Source organism: Schistocerca gregaria, chromosome 4 (assembly GCF_023897955.1).
Source record: "Schistocerca gregaria isolate iqSchGreg1 chromosome 4, iqSchGreg1.2, whole genome shotgun sequence".
In the NCBI taxonomy this organism is placed as follows: domain Eukaryota; kingdom Metazoa; phylum Arthropoda; class Insecta; order Orthoptera; family Acrididae; genus Schistocerca; species Schistocerca gregaria.
Window position 1 is genome coordinate 450,998,090 of NC_064923.1, and position 19,374 is coordinate 451,017,463.

The 19,374-nt window shown below is 39.6% G+C and overlaps 1 protein-coding gene across 12 annotated transcripts in view; it reads left to right on the forward strand.

Moving 5' to 3' along the window:
• The window catches only part of LOC126266607 (tyrosine-protein kinase Abl), a 428,403-nt gene that overhangs the window by 361,606 nt on the left and 47,423 nt on the right, over positions 1-19,374 (forward strand). For 5 of the 12 annotated variants that reach the window (XM_049970933.1, XM_049970934.1, XM_049970937.1 and 2 more), the window contains 2 exons: positions 11,970-12,102; positions 14,939-15,081. In XM_049970933.1, the coding sequence (XP_049826890.1) occupies positions 11,970-12,102; positions 14,939-15,081 (276 nt within the window). The remainder of the gene's footprint in view (positions 1-11,969; positions 12,103-14,938; positions 15,082-19,374) is intronic. The other 7 variants (XM_049970945.1, XM_049970938.1, XM_049970941.1 and 4 more) reach the window with 4 other exon arrangements.

Sequence of the window (19,374 nt, forward strand, 5' to 3'; positions counted from 1 at the left end):
ACACACACACACACACACCCATCCGCACATACACAGACACAAGCGATTTACATACAGTGGAAGTCAGTGGTGACATCAGTACACATTCACAAAAACAAAATCAAATAGGGGTATTGCAGAATGCATCTAATATTGGATAAGAAAATAGAATCCAGGTAATCCAGTATGAACAGCATAGTGAATGCATTATCATAGGAGGATAAAGTCAGCAGTCATTTCAGTAGTGCAGGTTTGTATGCCAACTATCTTTGCGACTGGTGAGATTAAAAGAACGTATGTTTACTTAAAGAATACTACTCATTTAGTTAAGGAAGACAAAAATTAAATTGTGGTGGGTGACTGAAATTTGGTAGTAGGAAAAAAAGAGAGGAGAAATAGAAGGAGAACATGGACTCGAGGAAAGGAGTGAAAGAGGTAGCAAGATGACAGATTTTGCACAGAGCTCAATTTAATCAGTGCTAGTACTTGGTTTAAGAATAATTAAGGAAGGTTCCTGACTTCAGCATATCCATTTATGATACACCCTTGGAACAAGTGGACAATTTCCTCTACCTGGGAAGCATACTGCCATCTAACTGCTCATCTGGAAAAAATGTGGAGAATAGATTACGTGTTGCCCATGTAGCATTTGGACGACTTACAAATCGTGTCTTCCTGAATAAAGACTTAACACTGTACACCAGACTGATTGTGTACAAAGCTGTAGTCATTTCCACCCTGCTATATGGTTGCAAAACCTGGAGGTTATATCGCTGCGATCTGAAGAAACTAGAACGCTTCAACCAACACAAGCTAAGATATATCATGAACCTGAAATGGGATGACTTCATATCCAACACGGCTGTTCGAGAGAAAGCAAAAAGGCATAGCATGGAAGGTCTTATCATTGGGCATCAACTCAGATGGGTCGGACGTGTCCAGCGGATGAAAAATGACAGACTTCCACACCAAAAGCTGTACAGCAAAGTGAGCACAGGTAAAAGGCCATGAGGTGCCTCTCTCAAATGTTATAAGGATCAGTACAAGAAAAATCTGGGAAACTTGAACATCGATCCGAGTAACTGGTCCACAATAGCAGAAGACCGAAGTCGCTGGCGCTCAGTTACTTAATAGGTAAAAAGACAATTCATAGTAGAAATCCTTGGATAATCACAACAGATATTGAGTTTGACAAAAGGAATAAACATATGAAGGGTGTTCAGTAAGTAATGCAAAAGATTTTTTTTCTTGGCCAGGTTCTGTTGAAAGATTGTGTAATTTGTTTGAGGACATCATGGAATACTCCCACTTCAGCCCCTATACTTCCATGAAGTTCTGAAACGTGATGGCACTATACATAGCCTTCAAAATGGCATGTGTAAATGAGGTGAGTTCCAAGCAGACATCTGTCATTGTGTTTCTTTTGGAAAACCAGGGCATCTCGGGTATTAATAGATGCTTGCAGAATGTCCACCCTCACTGTTCAACTGGACATATCTATCGGTAATACTGGCGCGCGCGCACACAGACACACACACACACACACACACACACACACACACACACACACACACACACACGCACATTGGGGTACTCAAAGGTGTGTGCCCACTTTGTTCCTCACCACCTAACAGGAGACCATAAAGAGCAACAACAGACCATCTGTGCACAATTGCTTGCGCATTATGAGGCCTCTCATGACAGTTTTTTTATTGAATGTCATCTCAGGTGATGAAACGTGGGTTCATTAATTCAAACCAAACAAAATGGCAATTCATGGAGTGGCATGACCCCACCTCTCTTGAAAGAAATTTCAAAGCCTCACCCTCAGCCAGTAAAGTTATGACAATGGTGTTCTGTGGATTCTGAAGGGGTTATTCTGTTTGATGTCCTCCTCCACAGTGCATCAATCAACTCTGAAGTGTATTGTGCTACCCCCAGGAATTTAAAGAAATGACTTCAGCATCCGGAATGAAATTTTCACTCTGCAGCGGAGTGTGTACTGGTATAAAATTTCCTGTCAGATGAAAACTGTGTAGCAGACCAAGACTCGAATTCGGGACCTTTACCTTTCACGGGCAAGTGCTCTCCCAACTGAGTTACCCAAGCATGACTCACAACCCATCCTCAAAATTTTACTTCAGCCAGTATCGTCTCCTACCTTCCAAACTTCACATAAGTTCTCCCGTGAAACTTGCAGGACTAGCACATCTGGAAGAAAGGTTATTGTGGAGACATGGATTCCTCCAGAAGTGCTAGTCCTGAAGGTTTGGCAGGAGAACTGTGAAGTTTGGTACTAGGGGAAGTAAAATTGTGAGGATGGTGGTGAGTTGTGCTTGGGTAGCTCAATTGGTAGAGCACTTGCCTGTGAAAGGCAAAGATCCAAAGTTTTAGTCTTGGTCTGGCACACAGTTTTAATCTGCCAGGAATTTTTTGACTTCAGCATGTTTGTAACCACAAAAATAGAAAAAAAAGTCTCCTTCTCCATGACAGCACAAGGCCTTAAAAGTCTGCACACCTGAGAGAAACTGACAAACTTCATCGTACTGTTCTTCCTCATCCACCCTACAGTGTGGATCTCTTACTTTCAGACTTCCATGTCATTCACTGTTAAGGTGGGCTAAGGCTATTGCGTTGAACAAGAGTGTTGAAAATAGGGTTTTTTTAGCCAGAAGGACGGGAAATATGTGGGTCATTGCAAACGTCATGATAACTATTGTTTTGTCGTGATAACGGTAAGGAATTAAAAGATTGTGAAATATGCAAATGGAAGGTTAGTTCATGTGTTAACATTATATGCAGAACAATGGCAGAACTTAATGCACCGTCCTAAAGATAGAGAACAAGAAAAAAGACGAAAAAAGTTTGTCATTGGTTAAGTGTTTTACTGTCAATTGCAACAGTACACAATAGTACATTATAAACTATGCACATCCCATGGCATCAGGAGTCTCCCAAAGAATCCACAGTAACATGATGTGACAGTAGATGCTAGTCCTTTCCAGGAGAATGAAGTGTGAAGAGAGACCAAAGTGTGAGTTGAGCAGTCATTCAGGATAGATGTTACACAACTTGAACAGCACTCTTATGTTAAGACTGCAGTTCACTGTGGAAGAAATGGGTGACAATGCCACGAGGAGCTTGTGGAAATGGTAGAAAATACTGTTCTACCGTACTGAAAGATTGCTTGGTGGATGGATGCATTCAGAGGTGGCAGAGCTGCAATGGCTGGTATGCACTGATCCGGGTGGCCTTTTAGTGTGCATACAGACTGTGCTCATACCCAGATTGTCTAATGTTTGGAGAACAATTGAAGATGAACGCTGCAGCAATTATGTGCATACTGGTACTGAGAAGACTTGGGGTGTGTTTTCATGGTATTCCCTGGGGGTGATCTCGTTATTCTGGAAGGCACAGTGGATCAACACAAGTATGCATCTATTCTTGAGGACCATGTCCACACCCGCATTGCAGTTTGTTTTTCCTCCGCACAATGGCATCTATCAGCAGGGCAGTGCAACGTGTCGCACAACTTAGTGTACGTGCGTGGTTCGAAGGGCACCAGGATGAGTATACCATACTCTCCTGGCCATCAAATTCCCTAGATCAAAACCCAATCAAGAATCTGTGGGACTGTCTCGAGTGGGTAGTTCGCGAGATTTATCTTCACCCGAGAAACCTAATGCAGCTGGTCACTGCACTGGAGTCGGCATGGCTCCACATCCCTGTTGGTACCTTCCAGAACTCGTATTACCAAGCGAGGTAGCACACTGGTCAGCACAGTAGACTCGTATTTTGGAGGATGACGATTCAAACCTGTGTCCAGCCATCCTGAATCAGATTTTTCCGTGATTTCCCTAAATTGCTTCAGGCAAATGGCGGGATGGTTTCTTTGAAAGGGCATGGCTGTCTTCGTACCCCATCCTTCCCTAATCCAACGGGACCAATGGTCTCACTGTTTGTTTGCCTCCCCGAAATCAACCAACCTATCAACCGATACCCTATTGACTCTCTCTGTCTCTCTGCACGTTTCGCAGCAGTCTGCACATCAAAAGGAGGTTATTGAGGATGTTGATAGGTTGTGACATTAAAATGAATGGACAGTGAAGAAGAAACTATCCTGACAATTGTCTGAAGTAATTTCGGGAAACCACGGAAAATGTTAATATGGTTGCCAGATTCAGGAGTACAGCCTCCATCCTCTCACATACAAGATAAGTCTATTAAGAACAGCACAATCTTGTTCGATTTATTGCTACTGTACAATAGTGTATTCTTTACACATTCATGCAATTTAAAATGCTAGTGCTTAACACTGTTCATTTCTCAGCACGTCACTTCATATGCCAATGGCCTTGCCGCTGTGGCAACACTGGTTCCCGTCAGATCATCGAAGTTAAACGCTGTTGAAGAAAGTCTACATGATTTTATATGTTTAGCTGCACATGCGTAAAAGTTCTGCAAAGTGGGCACCTCTTGCACTAAGTGGAGTGAAAAACTGGACATGTTACAAAAACTAGTCATGTGCATCTGGTGCATTATGAGTAGAGGGAGACAATATGCTTGAGTGAATTGTCACCATAGATGAATTTTGGGCCAGAGCCTATTAGCCAGAACTGAAAAACCAGTCCTCATAATAGTGTCGTGCAGGTTCACCATGCAGTCAGAAATTCTGACACAATCCCTTTCCTGTCAAGTTAATGGTCATCATAGCCTATGACATGAGAGAAGTGATTTTGTGCCATTTGGTCCCATATGGACAAACTGTTAATGCACTGCACTACTGTCGCACTTGCCTGCAACACCATCTACACAATGCTACAGGACAATGCAAGAACCTGTAAGGCAGCATATTATGTGCAGAATCTGCTTGTGCACTGGGGATGAGAAGTTCTGGAGCATCCCACATTGCAATTTTGACATCATACTGAAACTCAAAGAACCATTGTGTGGAACGCACTTTCAAACACGTGACGACATTGCCAAAGCAGTGACACATAACATTCGACGATTCGCTCATGGCGAGACCATAAGTATTTGGCATCTTACACAGCATTGGCAGTGTATGATGGTTTCATTGGGAGACTATTTGCGGGTGCTCTTTAAATGTCAAAGGTCTGTGTTTTTGCCCAGTATTGTTGTGTAATGTTGAAACTGACAGTAAAACATATTTGAAATTAGAAAAATTGTTTAGTTTTTCCTTATGCTATATGCTTATAACTGTGTGGTATCTTGTTACATGTAGTGTTTATATATGAATTAATCTTCTATTTGCATATTTCTGAATGTTTTAATTCATTACCATTTTCAAGGAAAAAAAAATAGTTGCCATGACTTGATCAGATACTCTCGTAAAATGGTTTATTGGAATCCTGAATAAAGCCAACCCTCCTTCAGAAAAAAGTGTTGTATTACTTTTTGAATGCCCCTCGTAAAAATTGAGCAAATGAAGAGGCAAAAGGAAATATAGGTAGAAGCATATAAAATTGAGACTGTGCAAAATGACCAAGCAGAAATGATTAGAGCACAATACAAGGATGAAGGAGCATTCATAATTAGGAAAAGATAGATGCTACCTTAGCAAAATTAGAAGGACGTTTGGAGAAAAGAAAAGAGTTGTATAAATATCAAGAGCTCAGATGCCAAGCCACTAATGAAGTAAACAAGGGAAAGTCGAAAGGTGGAGGAAATACATAGAGGATGTGTATAAGGTAAACAAACTTCAGGACAGAAGATAAGAAAGCAGATGAAAACAAGATATGAGATGGGGTACTACAAGAATAATTTGACAGAGCACTGAAAGACCTAAGAGAAGACAGGGCTCCTGGAGTAGATGCCATTCCCTCAGAATTATTGAGAGCCATGGGAGAGGCAGCCATGACAAAATTGCTCTACCTGGCAAGTGCAAGATAAATGTGGCAAGCAAAATGTACTCAGATTTCAGGAAGAATGTAATAATTCCAATTTCAAAGAAAGCAGACAGTGACAGGTATGAATACTGAGGACGAATGACAAATATTGACACACATTATTTAAAGAAAAATGGAAAAAAAAAACAGGTAAAAATCGATCTCAGGGAAGATCAGTTTGGGTTCTGGACACTTGCAGAAACACACAAGGCAATACTGGTCTCAAGATGTATTCTAAAATGTAGCTTGAAGAAATGCAAACCTACATTTATAGCATTTGCAGATACTTTTGACAGTGTTGCTTGGACTACACTCTTCAAAATACTGGTGGCAGCACCTATAAAATACAGAGAGTGAAGAGTTATTTACACTTGGGTGTCAATGGGGATGAAATGATGAGGATTAGGACAACACACCAGCCAGTCCCTGAGCAGAGAAAATATTCGACAGAGCCGGGAATCGAACCCGGGCCCTTTGGATTGACAGTCTGTCGTGCTGACCACTCAGCTACCGGGAGCAGACAAAGAGGAATTCATTAATATTTAATATCATTTTCTGAAGATATTTGTGTGGAGTGTAGCCTTGTGTGGAATTGAAACATGAACAATAAAAAAAATTAAGAGAAGAAGAAAAGAGAAGCTTTCGAAATGGGGTATTATATGAGCATGCTGAAGATTAGGTGTGTACATCATGTAACAGATGAGAGTGCACTGAATGAAATTGAGGAAATTTTAAACTAATGGCACAACTTGACTAAAAGAAAGGATTGGGTGATAGGACACATCATGAGGCATCAAGGAGTTGAATTAGGTGGTGGTGGTGATTATTATGAAATGAAATGATGAGGACAACACAAACACTCAGTCCCCAGGTAGAGAAAATCCCCAACTGCCCAACTGGGCCAGGAATTGAACCCAGGACCCCATGATCCAGAGGCAGCAATTTTTTAAGAAAGTATGTGTGTGTGTGTGTGTGTGTGTGTGTGTGTGTGTGTGTGTGTGTGTGTGTGTGTGTAAGGGGGGGGGGGGAGCACTAAAATGGTAAGAGACGCAAAGGCTTGAATAAAGGTTCAAACCTATGTAGGATGTAGTTGTCGTGCAGAGATGAAGAGGCTTACATGGACAGACTAGTATTGAGAGATGCATTAAACAAGTCTTCAGACTGAGCTCAACAAGAAGAAGACATTAATGAATGAAACAGAAAAGGCAAATGATGATTTTGCATTTTCATCTCTTAAATGCACTATTATCTGTAATTCAGAAATTGAAGGGCTCAGGCGCTTAACAAAATCTGTAAGATGGGACGTCCAGTCCATGTTCTCAATTTAAACATCAAAGAATTCGAGAGCATTCTGTTTCTTTTATTGATTTACTCAGATGCATTATTTCTAAAGGTGAGGTCAGCTCTTGTGCGGGACAGAATTGCATGTGTTGTGTTTTGTCTAAGTTGAGTGGTAGTCCATTTACAGAGAAGCAATTATTAATTTTCAAGAAAATTTGGTTTGCATTTTCAAGTGGTGTAGATTCTCCATTGACTGTTTTATGATACTTGCATTGTCAGCAGAGAGAACCACTGTTCCTTTTTGGATATAATGATACTGGTGGCAGTTAACTTACACTGATCAGCCAGAACGTTACGACCACCTACCTGATAGCCAGTACGTTCACCTTTGGCATGGAAAACAGTGGAGACGCATCGTGGTATGGAAGCATTTACGCCTTAGTAGGTCGCGGGATGGAGTTGACACCACATCTGCACAGAAGTCACTTAATTTCCGTAAATTCCGGTGTGGGGGCGATGAGGTCTGATGCCACGTTCAGTCACATCTCAGATGTGTTTGATTTGGTTCACACCTGACAAGATGTGGGACCTGCACTTCAATTGGAACTCGCCATTGTCCTTCTCTAACCACTCCATCACATTCCTGGCCTTGTGACACGGCACATTACCTTACTGAAAAATTTCACTGCTATTGGGAAACACGATTGTCATGAAGAGGTCTATGTGGTCTACAATCAGTGTACAGTACCTATCACCATGTCTTGCACAAGCTGCTCTAGATCCATGGATGTCTACATGAGTGTTCTCCAGTGTGCAATGGAACTGCCGCCAACTTGTCTCCATCCCACAATAGATGTGTGAAGGAGTTGTTCCCCTGGAAGATGGTGGATTTGCGATCTCCCGTCGGCATGATGAAGATGGTATTGGAATTCAACAGACCATGCAGTGCTCTGCCACTGTGCCGACAGTCATGGTTGTCGATGTTGTGACATTAACGTTCATGATCTGTCAGTTGCGGAGGGCCGGTATTAGGAGTGTTTGATACTTTGTTGCCAAAAAACAAAGAGTAACAGCAAGTTGTTGCTTCACATAATTGCTTTTCTAAGCTTTGTGTTGCTTTTGAAGCAACTGATCCTGTAATGTTCATTAGAATTTCAAAACTGCACAGTATCATCTTAGTGAAATTGCAAAAACTAGAAGTGTCTTCCAAATTCAACTCACAAGCATGTCATTCTCACCACTCTATATTAATAGTAAACTTTCTGTTCTTTAAAGATTCAAACTTCCGTGTATCAGACAGCTTCAGATATCTGATTACTTTACAAATGAGTTAATACATTAAATGTTCTCATTGTGGTCTTCAGTCCTGAGACTGGTTTGATGCAGCGCTGCATGCTACTCTATCCTGTGTAAGCTTCTTCATCTCCCAGTACCTACTGCAACCTACATCCTTTTGAATCTGCTTAGTGTATTCATCTCTTGGTCTCCCTCTAAGATTTTTACCCTCCACACTGCCCTCCAGTACTAAATTGGTGATCCCTTGATGCCTCAGAACATGTCCTACCAACCGATCCCTTCTTCTTGTCAAGTTATGCCACAAACTTCTCTTCACCCCAATCATATTCAATACTTCCTCATTAGTTATGTGATCTACCCATCTAATATGCAGCATTCTTTTGTAGCCCCACCTTTCGAAGCTTCTATTCTCTTCTTGTCCAAACTATTTATCATCCATGATTCACTTCCTTACATGGCTACACTCCATACAAATACTTTCAGAAATGACTTCCTGAGACTTAAATGTATACTCGATGTTAACAAACTTCTCTTCTTCAGAAACGCTTTCCTTGCCATTGCCAGTCTACATTTTATATCCTCTCTACTTCGACCATCATTAGTTATTTTGCTCCCCAAATAGCAAAACTCCTTTACTACTTAAAGTGTCTTATTTCCTATTCTAATTCCCTCAGCATCACCCGACCTAATTCGACTACATTCCATTATCCTCGTTTTGCTTTTGTTAATGTTCATCTTATATCCTCCTTTCAAGACACTGTCCATTCCGTTCAACTGCTCTTCCAAGTCCTTTGCCGTCTCTGACAGAATTACAATGTCATCGGCAAACCTCAAAGTTTTTATTTCTTCTCCATGGATTTTAATACCTACTCCGAATTTTTCTTTTGTTTCCTTCACTGCTTGCTCAATATACAGATTGAATAACATTGGGGACAGGCTACAACCCTGTCTCACTCGCTTCCCAACCGCTGCTTCCCTTTCATGCCCCTCGACTCTTATAACTGCCATCTGGTTTCTGTACAAATTGTAAATAGCTTTTTGCTCCCTGTATTTTACCCCTGCCACCTTCAGTATTCCAGTCAACATTGTCAAAAGCTTTAAAAGCTTTCTCTAAGTCTACAAATGCTAGAAACATAGGTTTGCCTTTCCTTAATCTAGCTTCTAAGATAAATTGTAGGGTCAGTGTTGCCTCATGTGTTCCAATATTTCTACGGAATCCAAACTGATCGTCCCCAAGGCCAGCTTCTACTAGTTTTTCCATTCGTCTGTAAAGAATTCGCGTTAGTATTTTGCAGCTGTGACTTATTAAACTGATGGTTCGGTAATTTTCACATCTGTCAGCACCTGCTTTCTTTGGGATTGGAATATTTATATTCTTCTTGAAGTCTGAGGGTATTTCGCCTGTCTCATACATCTTGCTCACCAGATGGTAGAGTTTTGTCAGGACTGGCTCTCCCAAGGCTGTCAATAGTTCTAATGGAATGTTGTCTACTCCCGGGGCCTTGTTTCGACACAGGTTTTACAGTGCTCTGTCAAACTCTTCACGCAGTATCATATCTCCCATTTCATCTTCATCTACATCCTCTTCCATTTCCATAATATTGTCCTCAAGTACATCACCCTTGTATAGACCCTCTATATACTCCTTCCACCTTTCTGCTTTCCCTTCTTTGCTTAGAACTGGGTTTCCATCTGAGCTCTTGATATTCATACAAGTGGTTCTCTTATCTCCAAAGGTCTCTTTAATTTTCCTGTAGGTTGTATCCATCTTACCCCTAGTGAGATAAGCCTCTACATTCTTACATTTGTCCTCTAGCCATCCCTGCTTAGCCATTTTGCACTTCCTGTTGATTTTTGGACGTTTGTATTCCTTTTTGCCTGCTTCATTTACTGCATTTTTATATTTTCTCCTTTCATCAATGAAATTCAATATTTCTTCTGTTACCCGTGGAGTTCTACTAGACCTCATCTTTTTACCTACTTGATCCTCTGCTGCCTTCACTACTTCATCCCTCAAAGCTACCGATTCCTCTTCTACTGTATTTCTTTCCCCCATTCCTGTTAATTGCTCCCTTATGCTCTCCCTGAAACTCTGTACAACCTCTGGTTTAGTCAGTTTATCCAGGTCCCATCTCCTTAAATTCCCACCTTTTTGCAGTTTCTTCAGTTTTAATACATTACGTATTTGGAATTAATGTGTAAGCAAGAATACGTTACAAGTGAGTTAATATGTTACATATTTGACATTAATGTATAAGCAAGAACAAGTTCGGGAAAAGTTTGAAATCCCACTTTAAAGCTCCTCGAAAATCACTAAGTGTTGCCATTATGAAACGATGGATGAATATAGTTAAGTAAATTTTGTCGTATTTTAATCCAAAGCAATTTTTCCTGCATCTAAATCCCTATGAAGTAATATCTTCTAAACCGTATATCACACATTGATATGCTGTTGTGCAGATACATTCAGTGGGATATGTGGATACTGTCTGCAGGCAGTTTTGCGAATAGTGTCAGTAGTAAAGAAGCAATAAATTAAAATGTCATGCCTGATGCTGAAGTTTTACTGCATGAACAGTGAAAATTTGGTAAGTAAAAACATTTTTCCCTTCATCATGTCAGGGAGAAAAAGTTTTCTAAAAATTTGAAATTAGTGTAATTTTTGTTTGAAGCTGCTAAGTGCTCTCATTCCACTGACCATCAGTAAATCTTATTCTTCGTCTGCGTATTTCATAGAGTGTTATCAGCACTGCACCACAGATCATTAATTCTTCCTCTTCACTTATTATAACACAGCTCTTGATGCAAATACATAACACAAAACATTTGCTGCCATTTCAGCATAGCAGCTGATGTGAATACATATGCAGAAATTTTTGTCGCTAGTTTAGACAGGACTGCGAACAATGAACATTGTTGCCAACATGGTGCTGACTTTTGTGGAACAATTTTGCAGAAACATTGTTGTGAACAGAAACATGTTTTTAAACTAAATGTAAATGCCGCTTGAGGTGGACAGGTTGTCATGTCCATCCAGTCATATGTTGCGTCATTTTGGTGCTAGTGATTCCTATATAGAAAGCCATGTGGTGAACCGGTCTCAGCTGATGAACAAAATGGGTAGGAGATCCACCAAGAATGCAGAGAAATATAAGTTACATATTTACAAGCAGATGCAGGCCCTACAGGCTACTTATGTTATATATGCTATTAGCCAGTTGTAGCTCTTCCTTTTGTACTTGCATTGTTAATTACAGGAATTACTTATAGATTGCTCTGTTTTATATGGTGGTGTTTTGTAGCGCCACAGAAGGCAGCAGTTATTGGAAGAGACTGACTCACAGTTTGAAATATGTTGTTCTGTCTGTCCTTGGGTGTAAAATCGCATCCACACACCGTAATAAAAGTCATTTGTGTCCAAATGTATGAATCATTGCCAGTTGACATTAACTGCATGAGTGTTACTGTGTATAGTGTTTGACATCATCATTGTTCTAATTTCAGATGGAGCAGTAAGCAAGTTGAGCACATTTTCAAGTGGTCCTGTACATGCTAGCAGCAAAAGCAATCTTGTGCAGCTTAGGAGGCCAACCAATCGTAAAGGCAAACAGGCTCCTGCACCACCAAAACGTACCAGGTATCTATCCATACTGTTTAAAAAGTTTGGCTGTCACATTGCCAATAGTCATTTGTGAATATTAATTTTCATTTATCAGGATTAAATATAGATATTTGTTTTAACTCATACTGTTAGAGTTGTAGAACAAAATTTTAAAATGATAATCAAACAAGAACAGTAAATCACCCTACTTTCTATGTAATATTACAGATGGATACAAAGAAAAATGATAGGGTATCTATTTGTGTCTCATTTGAGCCTAGGTTCTGATGGGTCTCTCTTACACTTACTTAGACAGTAATCCCATTTATCCAGATTTTTCACCTGGTTTACCATATTGAAGGTTCTCTGCCTCCAAAAGCTTGCACTTGTCAATTCTTATACTTCTTTTTCTGCTGTCACTCTATAGCTAAAGTTATTATCTTCTTTTGATGGCAGTATAATAATTTTGAAGAGAATGTAGCAATTCCTCATATAAATCTTATTATAAAGTAACATAATTAGAATTAGAAGCAGGTGGCTCATCACCTTTAATTGTCGAAACATTTTAATTCTTTCTAAAACAATTTTTCGATGGTAGACAGTAAAATGATAAATGATACTAGTAATCTAGTATGTACCGGTAATGTAAATGGAAGTAACTAAGTTAACAGAATCAACACAGAATAGCAGATGAATCATAAGCTTATAGAAGTAGAGTTCATTTATCAAGAGTGGCATTCACTGTGAGATGATTTAGAAAAACCTCTGGGAATATTTGAGGTCATTTATTTGTTAGAACTCAGAAGTAATATGGCTGTGTAACTCCTGAGATGAATTATAGTGGTGTGGACATAAAAATGCAGGTGTGTAATAAGTTTTAGGGAGAGAGAGAAGGGAGGGGAGAGGGAGGGGGTGGGGGTTACAGGAAGTACACTTAACTGCATCACCAGTTTGTTGTCATATACAGTGTTTCTATTCAGGACTCTCTTTCAAAATTTTATATAAATGAATTAGAAAAGTTCTGGCAGAATGTAAATAATTTAGAAGTAAAGGAGACCATTCACAGAATAGCAGAAGCATTGAGTCATTGACAAGCGCACACAAAAGAATTAGTACTTGGCCACAAAGGTGCGCACATTCATCACACACACACACACACACACACACACACACACCTGTGACTCTACACCCTACATTATTGCACTGGCTGGACACATGATGCCTACGTTCGTTGCGCTTCAGCTGGTGGGCTAGGGTGGGGTGGCAGTTGTGTCAGGTGAGGTGGGTATAGAGGGAGAGAAGGGGGAGAGAGGCAGGGAGAAGGGTTGGGGTGGGTGGTTAGTAACTTGGAGGTGAGGTAGCAAGTTGACTGGTTAGGATTGAGGAAGGAAAGGGAGGTAGATGCACAGGCTAGGCATGTTACTAACGAATAGTAGACCTGTTGAGGTATGGTGCACAATCAAGGTGACATGGTGTGGTGTGGATTGGGAGGAGTTGACCAGATGGAGAAAGGGGAAGATACTGGCTGAAAGAGTGGAGACTGTGGGTTAGTGGAGATTGAGGTCAGGAGGGTTGCAGTAGTGAAGGACATGTTGCGAGGATAACTCCCATGTTCGTAGCTCAGAAAAGTGGTGATGGAAGAAAGGATACAGATGGACCACATTGTAAAGCAACCATTGAATTTGAGTGTGTTGTGCTCAGCTGCAGGTTGTGCCATTGGGTAGTCAACTTTGTTCTTGGCCACGACTTGGCAGTGTTCATTCATTGAGATGGACACCTGGTTGGTTGTCATACAGACATAAAAATCTATACAGTGTTTGCAGCAGAGTTGGTATATGACATGGAAGGTTTCAGAGGTGCCCCAGATCTGGTGCGATAGTAAAAGCCTGTTACAGGACTGAAGTAGGAATTGCTGGGTGGGTGGATTAGAGAGATCATACATTTGGGTCTTCTACAGGGATATTACCGCTGTGGCAAGGGCTGGGAGTGGGAGTTGCACAGAGATGAACCAGGGTGTGCGTGAGCATGGAATAGTGTGTGTGTGTGTGTGTGTGTGTGTGTGTGTGTGTGTGTGCATATTTTTTTGCTCTAACTTGATAAAGAATTTGTTCTGAAAGCTAGCAAGTTTTCTTTCTCCTTTATGTGGCCCTGTCGACTCCTAAATTATGTATGTGAATGGAACATTATTGCTTTCACTTGTCATGTAACCCCTGGTGCATGTCCCTTGCCACTCTTAATGAATACTACTGTGGCATAATGGCCAACACCATACAGGCAGTATTATAAAAAAATCAATGCTAAATGTTGAATTCATGGCAGACGGATACTCCAGTACTGCAGTATTGTCTTGTGTGGCACTTTTTACACTGCCTCTTACTAATGAGTCTGTTGCCACCGTACTTAAATTTCGTCTTCTTCGTGGTATCTCTCCTACATCTTTTTCTCTCTCTTACCTGGCTTATAGTTTCTGACAGAAGAACTTGTCAAAATTAATAGTCTACATCCTGTCAGAATATTTCTGTACTGGTCTTTTCTGATTGCGAAATATGCCATTTTATCTATTTGTGTGTGCTGTAAAATGAAACTTTTATTTGCAATTCATACAACTTTTAGTCTTACATCGTTTTAAGAAATGGCATAGGGAAGACATCTAAAGAAAAATATTTTTGTTTATGGATTTCCGTTATAAACTATGAATTCTGTTTTATCTTACAATAGTCATTAATTGTTAAGCAACTAAACATAATAGACAAATATAATTATTTTTAGTACTGAAGATATATTTTAAAAACTTGTTCTAATATGTCATTGATAACATTATTATATAAGTCTTTATTGATTATTAATGTATTAAGAGAGTTTATATTTACAGGCTTGCATTGACCCCTCGTAGTCTGCTCTCTTCTTGCAGTTCCTTCCGTGACAGCACCTATGTTGACCATGACCCATTGCAGCCTCCAGATCAGCAAGACGAGACAACCTCTGATTTAAATGGTATTGATAAGATATTTGAAGGTATCCATTCTGCAAACTTTCTGCCTGCCTGCAGTGGACGTGCTGCTTTGAGTGTGCCTGCATTTTTTATATCTTCTGCATTTTTTATATCTTCTGCATTTTTATATTTGTAGCTGCATCTGAATGAAGTATATTGTTGCTCTGAGTGAAAATTATTCAGACTTAATATTTTGAGCTGTCTGTTCGAAGCAACTTCAACTTAAATTGAATTAGACATATCGTATTTAGTTTGCTTACCTGCCAAATTATTTTAAAGTTATATCATTTTCATTTTTCGTGTCACAGAGTACGTGTCTGTCATCCTGAAGGTAGTTTTGATAAAGACAACAGACAGAAAGCTAATATCTTAAAGTATATAATATTAGGAACTGATAGTGGATTCAAGCATAAATTTGAAAGTAAAGAAATCTTCAATAGGTGCACATAAGAAAGATACAAGAGACTCCCCAGAAGAAGCAGGATTTATTACGACAATTAGGAACACTAGGTGCCTAGAAGTCTAAAATTAATCAACGGCAAACTCATATAGACTATAATTACCATATGTTTCTAGCATTTTTCTGGATGGGTAGAATATTCCGCCATCTTTTGAAGCTGCATATGAGATAGTATTATTTCTTCTTCTGATATTTCAACTGATGTCCATACATCCTTCTTCAAGGTGAGCTGCTGACAGAATTTAAACTAGTTGACACAATACTGTGGAATAGATATGGATGCATAAGAGAGGATACGGTTAGAAACAAGAGCATGAGGCATAGCTAAAACTATGCATCTAAGAGTAAAACATATCAAATGCAGAGTCAGTGTCTCCATAGTACTTGCAAATCATGTGACTTATTATTAAAATGGATGGCACGTGTTGGAATGCCAGACAGCAAGGGCTCAGAACAATAATTTCTCTGACAAGGAAAGTGCCTACCTCCAACACTCAGAACTGCATAAAATGTGCTTAGAATATAAATTACTCAACTCAAAAACAGTGGTATGAATCATTCGCACACAACATTGTCTTACCATGAGAGACATTTGGAAAGTATAGATTGCTACTCACCACACAGAGGAGACATTGAGTCACAGACATACACAATGAAAATGACTGCTAAAATATTGAATATCTCTCTCTCTCTCTCTCTCTCTCTCTCTCTCTCTCTCTCTCTCTCTCTCTCTCTCGTGTGTGTGTGTGTGTGTGTGTGTGTGTGTGTGTGTGTGTGTGTGTGTGTGTGTGTGTGTGCGTGAGTGTCCGTCCGTCCGTCCTACTGTCCTACTTTGGAAGGAGGACTTTGTCTGAAAGCTAAAACTTGTAGCAGTCTCTCTCATTGTGCCTGTCTGCAACTTGATACCTCATGTATGTGATGGGTAGCAATCTATCCTTTCCCATCGTGACATTCCATTGTTTGTTTCACAAAAGACATTGGAATGGTCACCCATTCAAGGTCTGAGAGAGGAACTTTGGTAACATGAAGAAACAAAATACAGACATAACGAAAAACACACGTGTTTCAATGTTGTGACTTACCACTATCTTCCCCTCTGCTTAAAATAATTATTCCATCTTAATAACAAACATTTTCTACTTTCCTCTTAATGTAGGACAGCTATTCAATCTTGGAAGTGCAGGAGGTTTTTTTTTTTATGGAAGTGGTAAAAGCAATATGGAGCACCACAATGCACATCTGAGTAAAACCATTCTTTCACATTTTATATCACTTTCGAATTCAAGCAGTCTGATATCAAATGTCACACTAATTAGTTTTCCAAATGATATTGGTATGTCAATTTTCAAATTATATTGGTATGTCAATGCCCTAACTCCGTTTTTTGCCATTCATATTGTATGATATGCTTGCACTTTGGTCAGGAAAGTTGATTGTATAGCACAGAGTGAAATCTGATAATGAAACTATTAGTTGTGTTTTCTGACATTTTAGTCTTACAAAATCTGCAGTAATCCTCACATACAGCTTACATTGTGTAAAGAAATACACATCAAGAGGTTGGCAATATTTTATTATCTTTGGTGTGTTGTTGATCCTATCACATGGATATTTTGCTTGTTTATGTTGTCAAAGTCCCTGTTGTAGACCTTCTATGTTTCTCATGGTAAGATGCATGGTTTTGCATGTGAATGGCTCATACCACTCATAGCACATTTTCGTGCAGTTCAGAACATGTTTCATGATTTGTTCAGCTTAAGTCCCTCTCTTGGTTCAGTAAGTGGTCTGCTAATTTTCATTGGTCATTGCATGGATTACAGGAAAGTCAAGATACTGGTCACAGCATTATACTGTTGATATTCAGTGGTCAAGGAAGCTGTGGAATTAAAATTAGCAGACAACCTGCTCAACTGAGATAATGGTTTCCCGCCCAACAAATTAAGGAAACCACTCATTTCACATAGGTGTTCTGTGTCTTCTCTGTATGGCATTCTAACACATGCCCTCCGTTTTAACAATCAACCACATAAATTGTGAGCGCTGTGGAGAAGTTGACCTTGCATTTCCTATATTGTACCCTTAGGTGCATAGTTTTATTCTTGTTGCTTACTCTGTTGCCTATGATGCGTATGAATGGACTCCAAAATATTGTGTCAGGTGGTTTGCATTCTGTTAGCGACTCACCTTGAAGGTGGATAAGGTTACCACCTGAAATATCAGAAGAAGAAATAATACTATTCTGGGTTCCCAGACACATGCTCGAGAAATGATGGATAATTACCATAGTTGGTGTACTTGGATTGACAAGAGGATGTTTTTATTAGCTGCCAGATGAGACAAATCAATGATAGTCATTCAAATATACCCGGAACCTGACAGCACAGAAATATCTCAACCATACAGTACTAATAGAGGCAGAATTTAATCAACCTAGTAATAATGGATGCATTAAGAAAAAGCTGCTGTGACCAACTAGTCCAACAGCCCATTTTCTAGAGAGATGGTTTAGATGTATCGGCTACAAACAGATCTTATCTTTTTGATTATTATTAGAAAGTCAAGATCATCAACCACAATGCTATTATAGTGGCAGCACTCATTTGGGGAAGAAAGTTCATCCAGTAAGATAGGAAAACTTCTGTGTTTGAATAAACTGATAGACATTTAGTAACAGTCTACTCAGTATGAGTTAACCACACACACACACATACACACACACACACACACACACACACACACACACACACACACACACACACACAGATTTATTGGCTACATTGTGCCAGGCGAATATGCTGTCGTGGCACAGTTTATTTACTGTGTGCATGCGTGGGATAGCTTGAAAAAGGATTCATCCAAAAGGTACCATATATTTGATGTTGTTTATGTGCCTGTCAATAACTCACCACCTTCTCTATTTGCTGAGTCATTATCCATACATCTAAATTATTAATATTCTACCAGAACTTTCCATTACATAATTGCCACTTATTTGGTGTCAAAGCCGAAACACATTATTACTGATACTCTGTGAAGTACAAATTTTCAAGAGTCAGCAATAGATAATATCCTCATACCTAATGCAGCTAATATTGGAAACATCCTGCAATTGCAAGTAAATTTCATGATGTCTGCCTGTTGTAAAGCTATTCTTAATTTGAAAATAATGATGATGTCCCTAGAGGAAAAGATGTTCTGTTGAAAAATGGACTCGGGCACAGAAAAATTAACCTAGTAAATAGTAAATGCACATTAACTGGTAGATTCTGTTCCTCTAGTTTTCAGAACAGTAGTAAATGTCATGCAACACTGCCGGCTGGTCACGACAGCTAGCAAATACAGGTGACCTGAGTTGTATGACTATGAGTGACTGGGATCATCCACTGTAAGAGATTTCACGTGACTGTCATTTTGTGACTTGGGTTTGTAGGCAGATGATGAAATCATTACAGTGAGGCAGTTCAATTATTTTTGTGGATAGGACTTACTGTTTGGGCACTCCATACCTGATGAGATGTCAGATGGAAATAGTTAAAAGAAAATGTAGGTATGGGGTAAATCCAATACTAGTTAAAAGGAAAGCTATGGGAGAATTCCATCACTTCACAAGGATTTTGAGAGCAGTTCTGAGAAGTTCTGGGAATGTGTGAAGAGATGTTGCACAAATGCTAGTTTCAGAGTCAGTTATGTCACTGCATGTTCTTTTGGGGATATGAAGCATATCGCTGAAAACATATCTAATGAGGCCATGTCGCACACAACTTGGACCATCAAAATAATATGTAATAAACAACTTTCAAAGACAAGGCGCATTATTGAGTGTGTCTTTGGTATTGCGACCAGCAAGTGCCAAGTG